The 20069-nt window shown below is 34.1% G+C and overlaps 1 protein-coding gene across 4 annotated transcripts in view; it reads left to right on the top strand.

The window, feature by feature from the left end:
- Nucleotides 1-20069, top strand: part of Supt3h (SPT3 homolog, SAGA and STAGA complex component) — a 372704-nt gene that overhangs the window by 221588 nt on the left and 131047 nt on the right. For all 4 annotated transcript variants that reach the window (XM_033766461.1, XM_033766463.1, XM_033766462.1 and 1 more), the window contains 2 exons: nucleotides 13208-13294; nucleotides 15701-15791. In XM_033766461.1, coding sequence (XP_033622352.1) covers nucleotides 13208-13294; nucleotides 15701-15791 — 178 coding nt within the window. The remainder of the gene's footprint in view (nucleotides 1-13207; nucleotides 13295-15700; nucleotides 15792-20069) is intronic.

Genomic DNA, 20069 nt, shown 5'->3' with positions numbered 1-20069 from the left:
GGAACTGTATTAATCCTCTCATTTTCTTATCCAGTTGTTCATATCTTGTCTTAATTACTTTTTTCTTATTACAATAGTTTTAAGTGCTTTAGAAGAAATACAAATGCACAGTGAATTATTTGGTTATATGTGAATTTATAATAATTATTTACCAATTGGCAGTGTCACAAAAGTAAATACAGTTTGGGTAGTTTCTCATTTGTAGTTCATATCCAGGACTGAGGCAATACATTATCCAAGCAAATATGTGGCATAAATACTGGTGGGGGTGGTTAGGAGGACACGGATATGGTACATAAATGACACTGGTGTCAAGGTAATTGTTGAAACTCCCCTTCCCACTCCCACAATTCCCTGGTTGGAATCAGAGCTGGGCTACTGCTCAGGGTATGTGCTAGTACTTTTCAAGCAAACTCTACAGACAGCCTTGTGTTCAAAAAATGGTGAGGATGTGGCGGTAATGAATATTTCTTAAGAGTCACTATCAGAAGCTATGTGAGATACTTTGCTTGTACAGTTTAATGTTCACATACAACCCTGAAATATGGATGCCATTACTTCCACATTAAAAATAAGGAGGTTGATGGTAAGAGACATTAATTACTTAGCATAAGATCACGCAGTCAGTGCCAGATGTGATACATTAACTAAAAATTGAATTTCATTGAAGTCTTAATGTATGTTAATACTTCTGAGATTTCTAAAATAATTGATCTGTATTTTATTTTAAGATGTTAAAAATAATAACTCCCCTCACTTCCAAAGCAGACATATTTAACCAGTACTATTTACAAAAATTTATCAGAGACTTTTAAAACTCCATAAAAGCTATTAATAAATTGTAATATTGTCTTAGTCCTATAATGTGCTGAATGTTGATTGGTCAAGTCATTGATTTTACATATTTAAGAATTAGTCTGTAATGAAGTGATTACAGATTACAAAATTAGCTGTTTCTAGTTTCTGTTGAATATAGAGAAATAATTGTGTGGACAGAGGTTTTCAAATTTTTCATTTTAATGCTGTGAGCTACTGTTTTCTTATGTGTAAACTATTTCTTTATAAAAATTTATAAAATAATACCACCCAACCCATACAGTTTTGGCAGGAATTAGAACTTACACTTTTGTAAAAATATGTAAAACGTGTCAGATACCTCATGGTGTGTTGCTCAAATCTTAATTTATTTTTGTTATTTTTATTATTTGGTACTTTGCTTAAATTAAGTCTTGGGATCTGGAATTACAGTTTTCATCACTGGACCACATTGTTTTTTGGTAGAGGACACTTCCCACCTATTTCTATTTTTAAGTTGTCTGAAAAGAAATATTTTTAAAAGGGGACAAAAACATTTCTATTTTAGAGGGAAAATGGCCCTGGTGAGGTCTTCCTCGATAGGTCTGAGGACACATACAATAATGAATATCTTCTGTTTATCCTCTCTGTTCTTTTCACCCTTCCTTATCCTTGTCCATATCCTAGGAAGCTCATCTCTTTAAATCTCTTGGCTGGGCCTTCTGGTTGAGTTTGCCAGCGGGAGGCACCAGGAGAGTACTGAGATTAGGGTGAGTGTAAGGTCAGAGTTGGCAGGATCCCTCTCAGGTGACTTCTTTAAGCTCTCAGTCCTTGCTAACAGCTCCTCTCTTTCTTCCCTAAGCTTAGGTTTAGTAATGGTTTCTTGCTTTTCTAAAATATTGGCAGAGTAGGGGCTTGTGGTGCGAAGGAGGCCTTATATGTCCCTGGTACAGTGTTTTCCCTAACCCTTCCCACAGAATTTTAAATACTGTAGATCCTTTGTTAAACTCTCCTCCAATGACTCAGTTTATGCTGTTTCTCTACAAACTCCTGACTTACAAGCAAGCAAGTACACGCACACAAACACACACACACACACACACACACACACACACACACACACACACACACACACACACACACGAGTATTCCTCATTTAATGACCTACCTGGTTAACAACTGTTAGGACTTATGACTGAGGCATGCTGTTCAGACTTATGACCTGCCACTTGGATTTTAACCTTTTTTTTCCTTTGTGGTACAGTTCTGTACATTTTGTTGGCAGAGTCTTAATATCTTTTTCTTTTGTATAGTAAACCCTGTTTATATAGTTCTATAATCATTTATAATTGTACAGTACTGTAGTTTTATGTTCTGTTATACATTATAGTACTACATGTGAGAGTTGTGAAAATAAAAGCAAAGTCACCAAGTTGGAGTTTCCCTTTGACTGTTTCTTTGTTCTGAATATTGTAGTGTACATACTATATACAGTTACTCATTTAATGACCAATTCATTTAATGACCTAGTCTCAGGAACTGAACTCAGTTGTTAAGGAATCTCTCTCCTGTGATATTATAGGTACATTAAATATGTTGTGCAGATAAATATAGCATTCATGAAAAGACAGATGTCTTCAGAATATATATTTCCATAATGTCTGATGCTGGAGCACAATAAGCTACCTGACAGTTTTTGTAGATTGAGGTAAACAAAGCAACCTCAATATGATTTGCCTGTTTTGATACAGAAGGAAGTGATTTGGAGCATAGTCTTGTGAGACCTGTTGATCATCTATGATACAGGTAGAGCAGTTGTGCTATAGGGCTAGAAAAATTCAGCTGTGTACTCACTTTATTGGGCTCACTTCTAAGGACTATAGGTGATAATAAAATTGATTCAGTTGGAGTTCAATAAATTCTCATATAAACAGACTCTTTAGAAGTGATCTCACCTTTGAAACTTTTTGATATGTAGAAATGTCTCATAAGTGCACATATTTTCTCAAGGGTTATATATTCACTTATGAAGCATAGGAAACAATTCAGCAATCAACACTATTATTCTTGGCTCTGTGATTGTTTTATGTGTTTAATTTTTATCTTACACTCCTGGTTATTAAGTTTCTTCACTACATACTTTATCTGTTTTTCTGTCCACCAAGATATTTACCACTCAGTTGGACAAGAGCAGTGGCTTTATGAATACTAGTTTCACTATCAAGGATATTTGGACATTTCCAGTGATTTTTACAGTTAAGCAAGTTCATAGTTCTGTGATATCTTATTAATATATTGGTTTCATGGGCCCCTTGCAGTGACCTATAGAAGCCCCTTCACTAATGTGCCATAATTACACGTTCAAAACATAGGTTTCAACTGTGCCAACTGTGTAATCACTGTAACCATGAAGAATTCTTGGAAGCTGCTAAGATGCCAGGAAAAGGCATGTGAGGAAATATAGGAATAGATGCTTTATTGATCTCCTAATGACCATATCTGGATTCCATCTATTTTACAGTCATGTTTATTGATGAACACTTTGTGTATCATTGCTGTGCCTTAATCCTGGATTTTCTGAATCATTTTCATCCCTGCCTTTTCTGATAGGTATGGGATCAGTATTGCCTGAACCCAGCTGATGTGATGATTTGTTGATGGCTGCTATATTTTAAGTTATTAGAGAGTATGTGTTTTTAAGAAAAACAAATCATTTTCGTTGAGCCATTTTGATAATGTCTAATGTAGGCATTCCTCATTTAATGGCCTGACTGCTTAAGAACTATTAGGACTTACAGCTGAGGCACACTGTTCAGACTTATGACTCACCACTCAGACTTACAATCCATCTTTTTTGGGGGAAATATACTTCTGTACATCTTTTTTACAGAGCCTCAATGTCTTTTTTTGGTACAGTATATCTTGTTTATACAGTGCTGCAATTTTTGCTGATTATACGGTACAGTACCATAGTTTTATATTATACATTACAGTGGTACATGTAAAAGTTATATAAATAAAAGCAAAGTAATCAGGTTAGAATTTCTTTTGACCATTTCTTTGCTCTGAATATTGTAATGTACATCCTATATATAATTCCTCATTTAGCATCCAATTCAAATAATCTAGTCACAGGACCATTGCTCAGTTGTTAAATGGAGAAGTGTCTGTCTCTCCCTCCCTCCCTTCCTTCCTTAATATTCCTATGTGGATCATTCCCAGAGATGCCCTACATACACATCCATTAGTTGAGACTGAGCCAGATAAATTCTGAAAACAAGTTTTCTCCAAGTCCTGATTAAAGATTGAAGGAGTGTACAGTCTTATTTACCTGTAGGCTAAGTGTTCATCCATGCTACTATCTTAACAGCATCAATTCCACATGAGTAGGAATATTTTCTTTAGACATTTTAAAGATAAATTTTAGCAATGTCTTTGGGACTCTTTTAAAATAAACCTAAATGTAGCCTGGTTTTCTTGTGTACAATTGCAAAAGTGTTAGCTTAACACACTATTCCACGCAGTATAGAAATTATACTACCTATCTTGTAATTGGTTGATGTCCAGCATATGCTTATTGGACTTGTTCATTTTGGAATACAGGTTTATCTGCTCCCACTTATTGTATGTCTTAACTTAAAAAAAGTCTCAAAATTACTTCAGCATGTTTTGATTTATTTTCATCCTGTCATTCGTTTTGCTCTTGTTTGCTTTCTTTGCTTTCTACTACTTAGTTTAATTTCCAGTTTGCAGCCAGTAACTGGCCTTTACTAGCTGTTTAGTAATGTTTTATTGGGTGAACAAACTAGGTACCAGTGTTAAGGTAAAAATAATAGTCCTTTTATTGAATGCTTACCTATTCATAATAGCTTCACCCACATTGCTATAATTTCAAGATTTTCCTTTTTGTAATGTCACTGCCCTATAAGCAAGAGGAGTAAAAGGCAAATATGTACTTGGCCACTGTTATATTTTAGTTATTATCTTTTCTCTGCATTTTTGCCTCAAATTTCTTGTTTTTTTAAATATTTTCTGCAAGGTAACTGGTTTTACTCCTGGTTGGTTTTGGTGATTTGGTACACTTACACCAAGTTATTGAGTACACTCACACAGAAGCCAGAGCTGGATTCTTCAGTCCTCATCCATCCTGCTGTAGTTCTTGCATCTATCTGTCACTACCCAGATAAGCCTGTCATACAACTGTCATAATTGTCTTATGCCAAATTACTTATATGCTATTTTAATACACATTGACGAAGAGTCTCTACCCTGAAAGGGGAGCTTTCTTGTAAAGAAATCCTTAAAAATAGAATGATTTGGGTAACCTCACTAAAGTTGTTATACAAGGCACCCAGGCAGCCCAGTGGAAAGGGAGTAGTTAGTTCTCTGCCTGAATTAAAGAAGACTTCAGAGAGATGGACACATCTCACCCACAGTTTTGAAAGCTATAGATGCCTGTCTTCTCTATGCTGTTTCCTGTCTCAGAATAAGACCATAGGAGAGTTTTTTTTTTTTTTTATGGTTATACTGTTATATCCTGATGTGAATGAATCTGAGAACCAATATCCCAATTTGGGTTTTACTTACTAAAATTAAATGTTTTCATACCTTGTCAATTTATTAGTAGAATCTCTTTTTCATCTCCCCCTAACCAAGAATGAGCCATCCCTACGTAGTATCTTGTTTTTGTGAATTTCTCTCTTTGCCTGAATTACATTATATGTTATTTGATCTTTACAGTGATCTAAGTGTAATATGACCTAAACTTTATCATCTGTTGAATCATTTCATAATAACCTGAATATGGGAGTGATGCCTGGGCACAGGAAGCTTGACTTTTCATTTAGTTTTACATATACTACACCTAATTTGATAAATACTATACACAACAGGCATTACTTTTCCTATGCAAGCAGTGTTTGGATACAAAATTTGAATAAGTCCTTTTCTCTGTGACAGACAGAGAGGGAAGTATATACAAATTTTCTCTATTCATCATATAGTGAAAGCATGGGGCAGATGAGAAATAGAGACCGGTGTCTTTTATGCATTAGTAACTATGGTGCTGTAATCCCATTTTGCAACTGTCTTTGGCTTTCAAATATGTGCTATTGGGTAGGTTACAGAAATATTTAACTGTCACCTGCTGATTTGTGTGCCATGGTAAACATGATAAAATAAGTCATTAATACTATATAAGAGCCCAACATCATACTTCCTCCCACACTCTTACACTTAACTAGGCTGGTTATTATTTCCACTGGCATGACTAAGTGGGTTTCCCTTTGAGAGTTGACTCCCATATACATCTCTCCAAATTGTATAGCTTCTTGTGATTATTCTTTATTCTTATATAAGCACTTAATTGTGGAATCAAGAGTCAACTGTACTAAGAGTTAAATAGGATCAGAAAATAAATACAGAAAGGCTCTTTGAAGCTCATTTGTTATTCATTTGCCTTTAATTCCCTTCTTGAAGAATCTGAGGATCGGAAAAATCAGCTTTTCAATGTAAAACTATAGCTACAAAAGTGGACACATAGTAAGATATGCATTATATGTCTTGTTGAAGTGATTTCCCATGGGAAATCATTACAGAAACAGTTCTTTGTCAGAAGAATCCATAATTTTCCTTTTAAGTTTAGATGAGACTACATCTTATAAGAAAGTAATTTTAGTGGTGCACATGTGTTGAATGTGTTTGTATACCCATGTTATATATGTACCCAGGATATATGCCACTATCCCAATATAAAACTGAAACTTTCTAAAGTTAGATATATCTTTAGCAATTTATATACTTGTTCATATTTAAAATGTTTAAGACTGAGCTGAGGATTTAGCTCAGTTGTTCTGCTGCCTGCCTTGCAAGTGCAAGGTCCAGAGTTCAATACCTGGTACTATGAAAAAAAATTGTGTGTATATATATGATATATGTGTGTGTGTGTGTGTGTGTGTGTGTGTATATATATATATATATATATACACACACACATACATATATTTAAGACAATGGAAGACAAATCTCCAATAATGAATAAAGAAATCACATGATAGGGAAATACTAAGTCACATCTCTAAGATCTCTAATATCTTGAGTGGTAATTTCATCTCGTTACAAATACATTTCCTCTCATGCACTGCTTAGTTCTAAATTCATAGACATACTTGCATAAAGTCACTGGCTTGGATGGTTTGATCCACTACCACCACCAATTTTCCTCTTCCTCTTTGCCTGTTTTCTTCTCCTCCCTTCTCTGTCACCTTCATCTTCCAACCATTCATATCCCAACAACTAAAATGTTTGGACAGGCAGATGTCCTCTTCATATTACAAAGGGATTACATTTTGATAAACCTGTCTCTGTTTTACAACACGGAAGACTAATGTGTGTTAACCACACAACTTCCAAACAGCAGAGCTTAGCAGCATAGTGTGTTGTAGAGCACTGGATAGTTCTGTGATCACATGGCTGTCTGAGAACCATGGCTGCTTTCACTGCCAGGTATCACCTTAGAGTACTCACTACATGTCACAAGTCTAGGTAAAGATTAAATTGAATGTACGGTTTCTCCTAAATGTGTAGTTCTTGCCATCTAAAAGTTAAAAAATCTTAAGTTAAAATTCTAAGTCAGGACCATCTATAGATACTTTTATGGGCAGATTTTTTAATACAGTGTAAAGTTTGATTTAGTGATCACATTTTTCTCTTATTGGAATAAGAATCTTGTAGAGTAGCATAAGTAGCTGTATGTTAATATTTTATTACTTAGTTTACAGTTTTGTTTGTATATCTCTCTTAGGTTTGTCATGAGAGTTAAATGAGATAATATATAAACAATGTGAAGGACAGGAAAGTACTTTCAATAAAAAATAATATTAAAAAAGGATTTCCAGCTTCTGATTAAACATGGACAGTACTGTATTTGTATCAAAACTCTCAAAACCCCAATAAAGAACAACACAGTTGATTAAAAGGCATAAACCTGCAAAGGTAAAGAAAATAGGAGAAGACTAAATAGCAAGTGACAAAAGTTAAAAAAAATCTGGTAGCTTAAAGTAGGTACAAACGCTAAAGTCTTGACAGGAAAATAAAGCCTTATAACATGGAAAAACTCAGTATTAAGCACACCTCTGAAGAAATTCTGGGTAGACTAGCACCAGAAATATTTGTAGAAAATATAGAAATAGAGGAAGGGTTTTACCATAGTACACAAACAAACCATATAGGCAGTCAGCCACCTCTTTGCCATTCTGGAGATATAGAAGAGTTCTACTGTCTGGAGAGGTTCAGTTCAAAATAATAAAAGAGGTATGTATAGGAAAGGAAGAAGATTGTCATTATTTGCAGATGATATGATCCTCTGTGTAGAAGTCTCAAAAAATTCCATCCAGATACTCCTGGAATTAGTAACCAAATTCAGTAGCATAGGTGGACACAAAATCAGCACACAAAGGTCAACAGCATTCCTGTACAGTAATAATGAACTCACAAAGAAATTAGGAAAGCAGTGCCATTCACAAAAGTGTCAAAAATGAAATACTTAGGAATTAAACTAACCAAGGAAATGAAAGACCAGTACAATGAAAACCATAGTTCTCTGAAAAAGGAGATCAAAGAAGATGTCAGATAGAAAGATATCCCTTTTCCTGGTCAGGCAGAACCAATGTTGTTGAGATGGCCATACTTCCAAAACCAATGTACAGATTTAATGCAGTCTCGATCAAACTACCAAAAACATTCCTCACAGAACTGAGAAAATAATCCTAAAATTTGTATTAACCCAATAGCAAAAGTAGTCCTATGCAACAAGAGCAAAGTAGAAAGCATCACCACTCTGGACTTCAGAGTTATAATACAAAGCTGCAGTGGTTACAAACAGGATAGTGTTCACAAGATAGACATGTGGATCAGTGGAATAGAATAGTGGAAGCAAAACTAACTCCTGGTACATTCAGCTATCATGTCTTTAACAAGGGGGCTAAAAGCATACTCTGAAGGAAGATACTCTCTTTCAACAAATGGTGTTGGGAAAACTTGCAATCCATATGTGGAAGACTGAATCTAGACCCATAAAATGCTCTGGGCCAACACCCTTCCTCTTTTGTGCCTTGTTCACATGCTGTTTGCCTTATTTTGTGACAAGAAGGCCCTCAATAGATGACAGCACCATACTTGTGGACTCCTTAGCCTCTGGAATTGTGAGCCAAAGGAGCTCCTGTTGTTTATAAATTTCTTCAGCAGAAATTGGACTGAAAAAGGACAGTCTCCCTTGCTAGGTATACTGATTCACATGTTAATTTCACTTATAATCACACCCAGAATAATTTTTGGCCAACTGTCTGGACACTCTATGGTCCAGTTAGGATGACACATAAAATTAACTGTTGCAAGTACACAGACGCTCAGAGAACAGAAATTACTGGCACTTACATGTGGAATTACGGTACATGGGAGAAAAACAAGAAATGTAATGAGAGTGAGGATATAGGGAAAATCTGACTCTACCAAGTGGTAAAGACCATATTCATGTTACATAATAGTGAATTATTATAGATCTTGGAACAAGACTTTGAGCATTATATTTGAGGAACATCGTTTTAGCAGTTATATCTATTATACACAACAATTTGGAAACACTACAACTTAGAAACTAGTTAGTAAAATTTCCCAGTGGCCCGGATTGAGGTAAATTCTGTGGAAGTAGACAGCACATTTCATGGTTTTGGGCAGTTTAAAAACAAGAAAATCAACAGAAGCTGAGAAACGTGTTATAAAGTGGGGGAAACAATTTGAAAATTAATGTCATTGACAGCAGAAGGAATTTATTTGTGGAATCAAAGGTGTGAGATTTGAGATGATATGTATGGTGTACCTTGTAATATTCTACCATTTCATAAAATGATTAAAATGCAAGCATGCTGAGTTTTAATGTTATGTGATTTTTAAAACTTTTAAATAGTTGTTACAAGTATACATTATTAGTTTACTCTGAAGAATAGAAATATTTATCAGAAAAATTGAAGTTTATAACAATTGCTATTGTGGTAGAATAATTATGTCTTTCAGCAAAATATTTTACTTAGCTGCAAATAAACCTTTACATGATTACTAGTCCTGTATACTTATCCATATAGTTAAAAAAAACTTGTATGCTTATTATATTAGTGACTAGGCTTAAAATACTGCTCTGCTGTGTAATTTTTAATATATTTTACAATACAATTAAATATACACTATTTTATTTGTAGTAAAAATTATATATGCATTGCTATTTCATATTAGTTTAATTACTGCCAGAAATATTTCACTGGCTGTAGTGAGTAATGACTTAGAACTTCCATTTATTTTTATTTATTTATTTTTCTCATTGAGTTTATTGGTACATTTTAGGTATACAGTATAGTTATATTCATCATTGGGATCTTGTACCTTTACATAACAGATCTTTGTTCTCATTTTTCCCCAGATCCCTGTCCTCCCTTCACCCCCTCCTCCCTTCCCTATTTACAAAAACTTTATTTACATTTTTTTGCTTTCTCATATCTTTTTCTTGTCCCTTATTTCCTTTCCCCTACCCTTCCCACTTTCCCTACACTTTTAGCCCTTTTCTTCCTATTTCACATTATCAATTATACCATTATTTATTATTATAGTTTTCACACCAAAGAAACTATTATTTACACATATGTGACTTATTTATTTCACTGAAGAGCATATCCTTAGTATGCATCCATTTTCCTATGAATGACTCTAACTTCTCATTCTTTTTTTTTAATTGAGTTTATTGGTACATTTTAGGCATACAGTACAGTTACATTCATTATTGGGATCCATTTATTTTTAATAATCATGAAAGTAAAATATTGCTTATAATATAGAATCGACTTTTGTGTTTTTGAACCCAGGATGTAAAACATGGCCAGGCAAGTCTTCACCCACTGAGCTATATCCCAAGCCCTTAAGAAATTTTCATTTCTGGTTTGATACAAGATCTCACTAAGCTGCCCAGACTGCCCTGGAATTTGTAATCCTCCAGTGTTAGCTTTCCAAGTAGAACTTTGTTTTCTTGACTCTGGAGATCTTAGGAACATAAGAGATACTGATTTCCTGTTTCTAGTATTGTTTTCATATTAAATGCACTAGTCTTTAGCTTAGTACCTTGTGAATCTGGACTGCCAAGTTTCTAACCTGTTTTTTAAGATAGTGTTGTTTAAGAGGGGTTGACCCCACTATTTGGCTGATGAACATAAGCAGAAATTTTTAGATGTAAGCCAGTAATACATGTTTTGATGTGGATTACATTAGCTAATGAAACTTCTCTCTTGCCTTAGTAAAGTCAGAGTTTCTTCAGGGCTGGGTGGCCTGGGCAAAGTAATAGTGATCTTTTCAGTCACAGAAGCCTGCTCAGCAGACAGAGCCCAAGCCATGGTAGGGAGAGCCTAGTATATTCATTAAAAGATATAAGAAAATTGTGTAGAAGAATAGCAAAGATGAACTGATCCTGTTACATGAGACAGGGTTTTAAGAAAGTGATTTAAAATGTTGCACTCTTGCATGTTTTTGTTTTGTTTTGTTTCCAGTACTGGGGATCGAACTCAGGACCTTGTGCTTGTGAGGCAGGTGCAGTGCAGCTGAGCTAAATTTTGATTAATTTGGTTCTTTTTCTTGTAATTGTGTCTGTAAATTCATTTTGTATTATCTGTATGTAGTATGGATAAACCATTGATTAATTGGGAACACTATTTGGCAACATGTATTAATTCTGATCCTTTTTGGCATATGTGAGATTATTATATCTGTATAAGTATTTTTCATTTTTCAAATTATCCCGTTCTTCATTTAAGAAAATAAAAAATAGGCCAGGGATTTAGTCAGTGGTTCTGCTGCCTGCTTTGCAAGTGGAAGTACCTGAGGTTTGATCCCTAGAACCAAAAAACAAAATAAAATAAAAATAAATAAAAAGTTACCTCCCAGTGCTATCTCCTGGATCTAGGATATGTACCTTATATTCTTCACATTGATTGCCTGTATTTTAAACTCTACACAGAATTGTTTGAAAAGGGGTATGTACACATATTTCCCTGACACTTCCAGAAATATGTTCATGTCTACTGAAAACGGTTAACATTTCTTTTGGGATAGATAGGTCATCTTTTTAGAAACCTCTCCCCGCACAAAAAGTTTTTTTTTTAATGGTTCACAGTTAAATTTAAATTTCCAAATTTAGGTAAGATTATGTTTAGATACCAACCACCAGAATCCAGGAAGTTCAGTGGTAAAGTTTACACATCAGGAGTTTATAGTCTTTTTAGAGAAGGTTTGAAGCTTACTAGCGAAACCATTTCAACATTGTGCAGAACTTCTTTAGCACAAATGGACTATTTAATTTAATTTTTATTTAATTTATTTATATGATCATTAAGATAATACTGTGTCACTTTTTAAAGCTTGGCTGTTCAGACTGTATTAGATTTATTTCTTTCAAAGAAGGATGCATTGAGGAACAGCTTTTATATATAAATATTTTTATAATATTTCAGCTTGGGTAGAATTGGTTTGGTGCAATCAGCATGGTTTGATCAAATTTGGAGATGTTATAACCACATTTTTGTAGTGTTTTCTCTATCTTTATTTTTTTCAGATGGAGTATTTTATGTTCCTTACAACTAATCAAAATAAGAAGCTGAGTTTGCCTTTGCCAAAAACTAGAACTATCATTTTTCACATTCTTTTATTTTCCAGGTCATTTTCAAGTAAGATTGTGTTTCTAGGGCTTCTGGATTCCTGAAAACTATGACTTTGATGATATAAGGGCCCAAATAAACATTTCAGGAGGAATCTAACTTTTCATGCAACATATTTTGTGTTGTGCATTCCAGATAGTTAACTTTTGTATGCATGTGATTAGTGTGAAGAAAAATTAATGCCGTCCGGTATTATGATTTATGGACTGAATCATGTACCCACTGAAGACTTGCCAAAATGAAAAACATTTTTTTCAATTGGATATTAGAAACAGCTACTGTTTCTGTTGATCTTTTAAAGTTCTGAATGGGCCTATTTCAAATCATACCAGCATGAGGGCTCAGATTAATAATATACTTATTCACCTAGTGATACTGAGTAAAACCATTGCTCACATGGGTATGTATGAAGGATAAAATTTCATAAAATTATTTTCAGGTGCATTAATGCATGTATAAAAGCTCTGTGATTTTTCTTTTGCATGAAAGAAATCAAGGTTTTCTGTTTATTGTATTAGTTATAGGTGGACTCATAAATTAATTTAAATGCTTTTTTAATCTTAAAACATATGTCATTTTGCTTGATTATTCAGTATGTTTATCTCCCTTGAGATATCAAGATTGTATATTGTTTAAGAAAAATTCCTAAATTTCCTTCATTTTAGTTACAGCAAGCTGCAGAAGTTTCTCAGCTGCGGGGAGCAAGGGTAATCTCTGCTGAAGATCTTCTATTTTTGATGCGTAAAGATAAGGTAACAAAACAGTTTCATTATGTTAAATGCTAGGCCTGGTGCTTAATTGAAGTTAATAAGGAAGTTTATATGCTCTTGTTACAGCTTTCAAATTGGAATCATAACTACTGATGTTTTAGTCTTCATGGTTTATACAACAAAATCAGTATACTATATATAATACAATTAGTATTTTTTATAGGGACAGGCACTTATGGAAAACTGTGCTAACAAGTAATCCTCAGTATGAAAATGTCTGTTTAGACATTTTCATTGCTATATAATATTCAATAAATATTGACTGTATGCTCTGTGTTATAAATGAGATCTAACTGGATGGTATATTTATTTTTCTTTATATCTTAACATAATCAGGATTACAATCTTTCATATGCTAAATTTTTAAATACAGAGTTTATTCTGTGATTCTAGCCTACAGGAAAAAGCAAAATCAGTGAAGATGAGTATATGAAAAATGTAAACATATACTATAATATCTGTTTTTTATAAACTCTTGGTATCAATACATTTAAGTTGGTACTTGTGTCTAATTTTGTTGTAATTATTTCTATGAGCAGATAGTTTAAAATAAAGTACAATATTTTCCATGTCTTATTTAATCATTTCTTTGTTGATATAAAGAATGTAAAGGGAAAAATAGTCTTCATCAAGAAGCTTATGGTCTTAGGAAATCTGATGGCTTAGTTGAACAAGCCGCTGAAACTTAAGAGAATTTCAAGGTTGTGAGACTGGAGTTGTACAAGTGGAGAGCTCTGCCTAAGTAAGGCAAAGCTCACATACCTGTGGAGAATGAGCCAAGTGCAAAGAGAGGAGCCAAGGTCCTCGTTCAGTAGTCAGAGCGAAGTGGCCTGTGGCTCTAGGATTAGTAGGAAGGAAGAAATGGAGAGAAAGTGAGGAATCAGAATAAATCACCACAGTTTGATGACCTCTCTCTTGATACTTGGAGTACCACACAGAAGAGGTGCTTTGAGGAGAAAGCCTGGGTGATGTTGGCAGAAGAACAGGGAAATCTAAAAGATGCTTGCTATAGGCAACCAGAGAACACCAGGGTTGGCATGAGGACACTACAGAACATTTGCCAGAAGTAAAGAAATTGGCATACCCACACTGACACTTCTCTTTGCCCTTTGGGGAAGTACAAAATTAAAATCATATTGAAATGACAGGAATATTCCCTGCTTGACAGTGCTTTCCTACTGTCTAGGGGAACTCTTCACCAGAAGAGTTTTACTAACCAAGAACATAGAATTTTATTTATACACTGACATGTTCCAAAAAGAATTTAAACAAGCGTAGATGAGTAAAATATCAAACAAAATTAAAATACCAAATGGAATCAGAACAGAGAGAAAAGAAGGACAGCAAAAGATTTATGGGCTGGTATGCTTTTTGTCTTAATACAAGTAGAGCCAGTTTATATTCAAGCAGTATTTATTGGCTGCTATGTTTCACATATTGCACAAAGCAAGCATCACCTCACCTCATGAATTCCTCACAAAGGGGCGCAGTAGGCAGGTACTTTTCTTACTGTGCAAGTGAAAAACTAGTTACAAGCGTATGTACTATTTGTGGCTATGCTGAGCTTCAGTTGTGAGGCTACCTCTGTCTCCCTCTACCTAAAAAGATGATTAGATCTGTGTGTGTCAAATCTGTTGGAGATGTCAGATGATGCACATGTAAAGAGCTGTGTAAAATCAGTAGGATTCAGATATTGGAAATCTTGAGTTGGGGCCCAAGACCCTGGGTCCCATCCTAGTCTCAAAAGGAGAGGTGTAGGGATGTTAAACCTGAAAGTCAGACACTAGTGATAATACCTACTAAGTGCAATCTCAGAAAAGGTCTCAAAGTGGTATCAGTTATTTTTAAAAGTTAACGAGTTTTTTTTTACATAAATATAAAGAATATCATCCTGAAGACTTAATTATCATTCATATGCTATGAGTGTCCTAAAAAGAATAGTTTCCTAATGTAGGTTACAAAATGGTTTTTGGGAAGTAAAACATGAACTAACTCATCTAATGGAAAGATTTTCAGGGAAGAAAACAAACAATAAATGTTTATAACTAAATTTCTTAAAACTTTCTTAAAAGTATATAAAAAAATTCAAGAACATTAGCACACTTAATATGGGGAATGTGGTACTTATCACAGTCTCCAAAAACAATTTAAAGCTTTTATACACATAGAAAAGTAATTATTATGATTTTGGAACTCTGGATATTTTCAAATTAGAAGTACTTGTGTTTTAGCTTTTATATTTAATTTGGTGGCTGCATTTTATTTCATAGTGTTGCGCTATGGACTGCTGTTATCACTGGTGATCCTGTGATACTAGTTTCTTAAATGTAGTTATCATATTTTGTGAAGTGAATGTGTATATAAACGTTCTTACTTACATTTTTTTAGAAAAAGCTGAGAAGACTGCTGAAATACATGTTCATGCGAGACTATAAATCAAAGATTATCAAAGGAATAGATGAGGATGAACTTCTGGAAGGTAATGGGAACAAAATTATAAACTAAAAATGCAATGCCTTATGACCCATGTGTGGTGGATGACCTGTTTTTTATAATGTGAGGGTAGCTATTCCCATCATATAAAATACTGTATATGTGCTGCTTTTAAATAATATAGTTTGGAAATTATGCAAAAATGTAATTAGTTGGCAGTTTCATCTTGTGATCTTTCTGTTACATGACTTGATAACAATCTAGCATTTCAGTTCTTTCTATAATGTATACTACTTTATGTCAGACAATCATAGAAGTAAAAATCATGTAGATTCAGTTTAATTGATTTTTGCAAATGTGGTTTGCATATAGTACATGTAGGGAATCAATCATTTTTGAAATTGACACAGATTTTTGTTAATTCATCATAAGTATCTGATATATTTTATTCTATAAAATCACCTCATTTGTGCTCGCTTCAGCAGCACATATACTAAAATCACCTCATTCTGGTTTGTTAGTCCTGTGCAATTTAAAATCTAACAAAAAGCATAACAAGGAAAATTCTCTCTGAGTTCCCCATCTTAGAATATTTAGAAAAATATTAATGTTGCAAAATAAAATAGTGTTATTCTGAAAATAGATAAGTACTAAATAATATTTACTGAATCAAAATAGATTCACAGAACTTAATTTAGAAGTAATTTATTTGGAAGTGTTTTTGGAAATAACTCATATTAGAAACGCTTTTGGAAATAACTCATGTTTTTTATTGACTGTGTTCCTTGTTACAGTGGTATTTATTTTTAATTACATACATAGATAAATCAGGTAACTGAAAAAAAACTACTAGATAAAGGAGAATTTCAGAAAACTTGACTTTAAAAACTGAAAATAAACCACTTACTTTCATTTACCATCAACAAATCACTTGAAATAACTCCCAGGTTTTTCTGATTACCTATATTATGCATTATCACCTATTTAATAGTCTAATAGTTCTCATAGAATTTAATTCCTGGAATATAGTTCTACAGATGAGTTTACATGTTTCCTTTTATGGAGTTCACTAGGAATACAGACTTGGAAGGCAGCTATGCTAACTATTATACCACCAACGCCTCCAGGAATACAGACTTGAAGGGGAAAAAATACCTGGATTCCAGTCAATCCCAGTTCTCTGCTTTTTCTGTGTATTACTGGACATTCAGTTCTTTCATGTCTCAAGAGAGAAATTATACACATGGAGGTATTACAGAGTTAAGCACTTGGTAGCATGTCTGCCACTGAATGGGTAAGCCCAGTTGATACTGTGCTGTGAACACCTAAAAACTCAAACTAGAAACGTTATTATTCACTTGGGCTAATACCACCACATGAGTTTGATGCCCTTGCTCTTTTTATTCTACATCTTTCCACTTTATCTTCATTTGTAAGATCAGAATTTGTGTATCTTTTAAAAAGAACATCAAAACTTAAAAAATAGTTGACAGAAACTATAAGACAAAATACTCAGGTAAAGTACATATAAGCCTGAGATAGAACTGCCGCCCTGGTTCAGGTGGGCATTCTAGAAGTGAGCAATTCAGAGAGGAGGCTAGTACCTCTGAAATGCTAGCAAAAGGCAAAAGAGTAGATACCCTAGAAGTAAATAGAGGAAACAGGGAAAGACATAGCTAAGAAGAGCCCTCTTAGGGTCATCACAAAACTTAAAGGCTGAAACAGTTTGACTCTTCAGATAGGTCTAACATTATTTAGATCACTATGAGGATCAATGTATGCCAAAGGTATTATTAAAAACAGTTCAACCAGTGAGCGATTCATGAAAGCTAACAGCTGTATGAGGTACCAGTAGAGCCAAACCAGCAAGAAACCTAATGGTGATATCAGGGAAAATGACAGCCAGAGACAACCTGATTAAAGCCACAGTCACTCCTGGTGATGGAAAATGCACCCCATGGCCCTACTATATAATAAGCAGCATCAGAGGCTGCACATTACAAGCAGAGAGACCCTGTTGTACTTGCCCAGCCAACATAGAAACAACTAAATATTCTGAAGTGGCAACCAGCCCTAGAAAAGGGAGGGAATTATTATTAAGAGGTGTGATGATATGTTATCTAAAATGTCCATTTTCAACAAGAACAAAATACTAGACATAAAGAAACAAATATGATCTATTAAAAATATGAAGAAAATGAAACAATAGAAATTACCCTGTGGAGACCCAAATGTTGGACTCAGCAGACAAAATCTTCAAAGTAGCTATCAATATTGTGAATACCAGTATGTTCAGATTACTAAAGGAAATCATGTTTAAAGAACAGAAGGAAGATATGATGACAGAAAACAAATTGAGAATTTAGCTCAGTGGTTCTGCTACCTGCTTCAATCCCAAGTTCAATCCCCAGTACCAAAAAAAACAAAAACAAAAACAAAAACAAATGAACAAACAAAAAAAACCAAACTGAAATTATGGTGTTCATAAGCACAGTGACCACAATAAAAAATTAAATAGGGTGCCTCAACAGAAATTTTGAACTGACAGAAGGAAGAATTGGTGAATTTCAAGACATCATTAAAGATTATACAACCTGAAGAGTCAAGAGTAAAGAAAAATTAACAGCTTCAGAGAAATGGGGGGGGCATCATGAACTGTATCACCGTGTATATTATGTATCAGAAGGAAGAAAGGGGAGCAGAAAATAAGTATTCAAATAAATAATGACTGAAGATTTCTCAAATTTGATAAAATTGTTAGAATACATATCCAGCCATCTCAATAAACTTCGGTGGAATAAGTTCAAACAAATCCACTCTGATGCCCATTATAGGAAAGACAGAAAATCATGCCGGCTACCAGAAAAGGTATTTGAAAATGTGACCTTTGGGAAGTGAGTGTATTGTGAGGCTAAGCCTCAGGAACAGTAGTGCCCTTCTAACCAGAGATGAGCGAGGTTCCTTCCTCTCAGATGGCGGGCACATGGCCATTTGCAAACCAGAAAGCAGCCTTTACCAGACACCAGATCTGCCAGCACTTTGATCTTGGCCTCTCAACTTCCAGAACTATGAGAAATAAATGTTTGTTGTTTAGACCACCCAGTTTATGGTATATCCGATATAGTATCCTGAACAATCATCTCAGAAAGGCCCCAAGTTAATGGTGAAGGTCTGATACGCTCTCCCCAAACATTGCAAACAAGACAAGGATCTGCGACTGTGCCACTTACCGTGCAGCACTGTGCTTAGGCAGGGAATGAAACAGAGGACATCTAGATTGAAAGAATTAGTATCTGTCTCTAGATGACATGATGTCATATATTTAAAGAATTTAAGGAATCAAAAGCTTTTACACCTAATAGACAAGTTCAGGATGTTTTCAGGATACAAGATATAACAAAATTAAGTATATTTTTATACACTAATGATGAACAATCCAAAAATTAAATTAAGAAAACAGTCCCATTTTCAGTGGCAACAAAAAGAATAAAATACTTTGGAATAAAATTTACCAAATGCTTGCCAACACTGAAAACTACAAAATATTGTTGAAAGGAAGAAATGCTTAGATGAAAATAAAGATATACTGTGTCCATGAATTAGAATACTTATGTTGTTAAAGTTGTACTCACCAACTTGATCTACAGACTCCATATCCTTTCTGTAGAAATGAACAGGCTAATTCTATCACTCATATGGAAATGTCAGATTCTGGCATGGAAATGACTCATTTTCTAGGTTATCCACAGCCCAGAATAGACAAAACAATCTTGGCAAAGAATGAAGTTGGAGGCCTCTTACATATGCATTTCAAAACTTACTATAAACCTACACTAATCAAGACAGGATGGTACTGGCATAAGGACAGTCATATTGGTCAACAGATTGGAATAAAATTGAGTCTAGAAATAGGTCTTCACATTTAGAGTTAACTGATTATGGCAAAGGATTCAGAACAGTGTAACAGGGAAAGAATAGTCATTTCAACAAACATGCTCAGACAACTGTATATTTACAAGCAAAAGAGAATTTGACCTTTTCATAACAAAGTACACAAAAGTTAATGCAATGTAGACCACAGACCTAAATGTAAGAGCTCAAAGTGCAAAATTTCTTAAAAAATAAAGGAGTAAATATTCATAACATTTTGTATAGTAAAGCATTCTCAATATGGAACACTTAAAGTTCAGTCAGCAAAAGAAAAAAATAGGTAAATTAGACTTGATCAATTTTAAAACTTTCGTGCTTTTCTTTTTTTTGTTATTGGAGAATTAATGCAAATTTTATTTTAAAAACACCACATTTTCAACCTTGCCACTTTATT

The sequence above is a fragment of the Fukomys damarensis genome, unplaced genomic scaffold (assembly GCF_012274545.1).
Source record: "Fukomys damarensis isolate Sample0158 unplaced genomic scaffold, DMR_v1.0_HiC HiC_scaffold_20, whole genome shotgun sequence".
Classification (NCBI taxonomy): Eukaryota; Metazoa; Chordata; class Mammalia; order Rodentia; family Bathyergidae; genus Fukomys; species Fukomys damarensis.
This window is presented reverse-complemented; position numbering and strand designations above follow the sequence as displayed.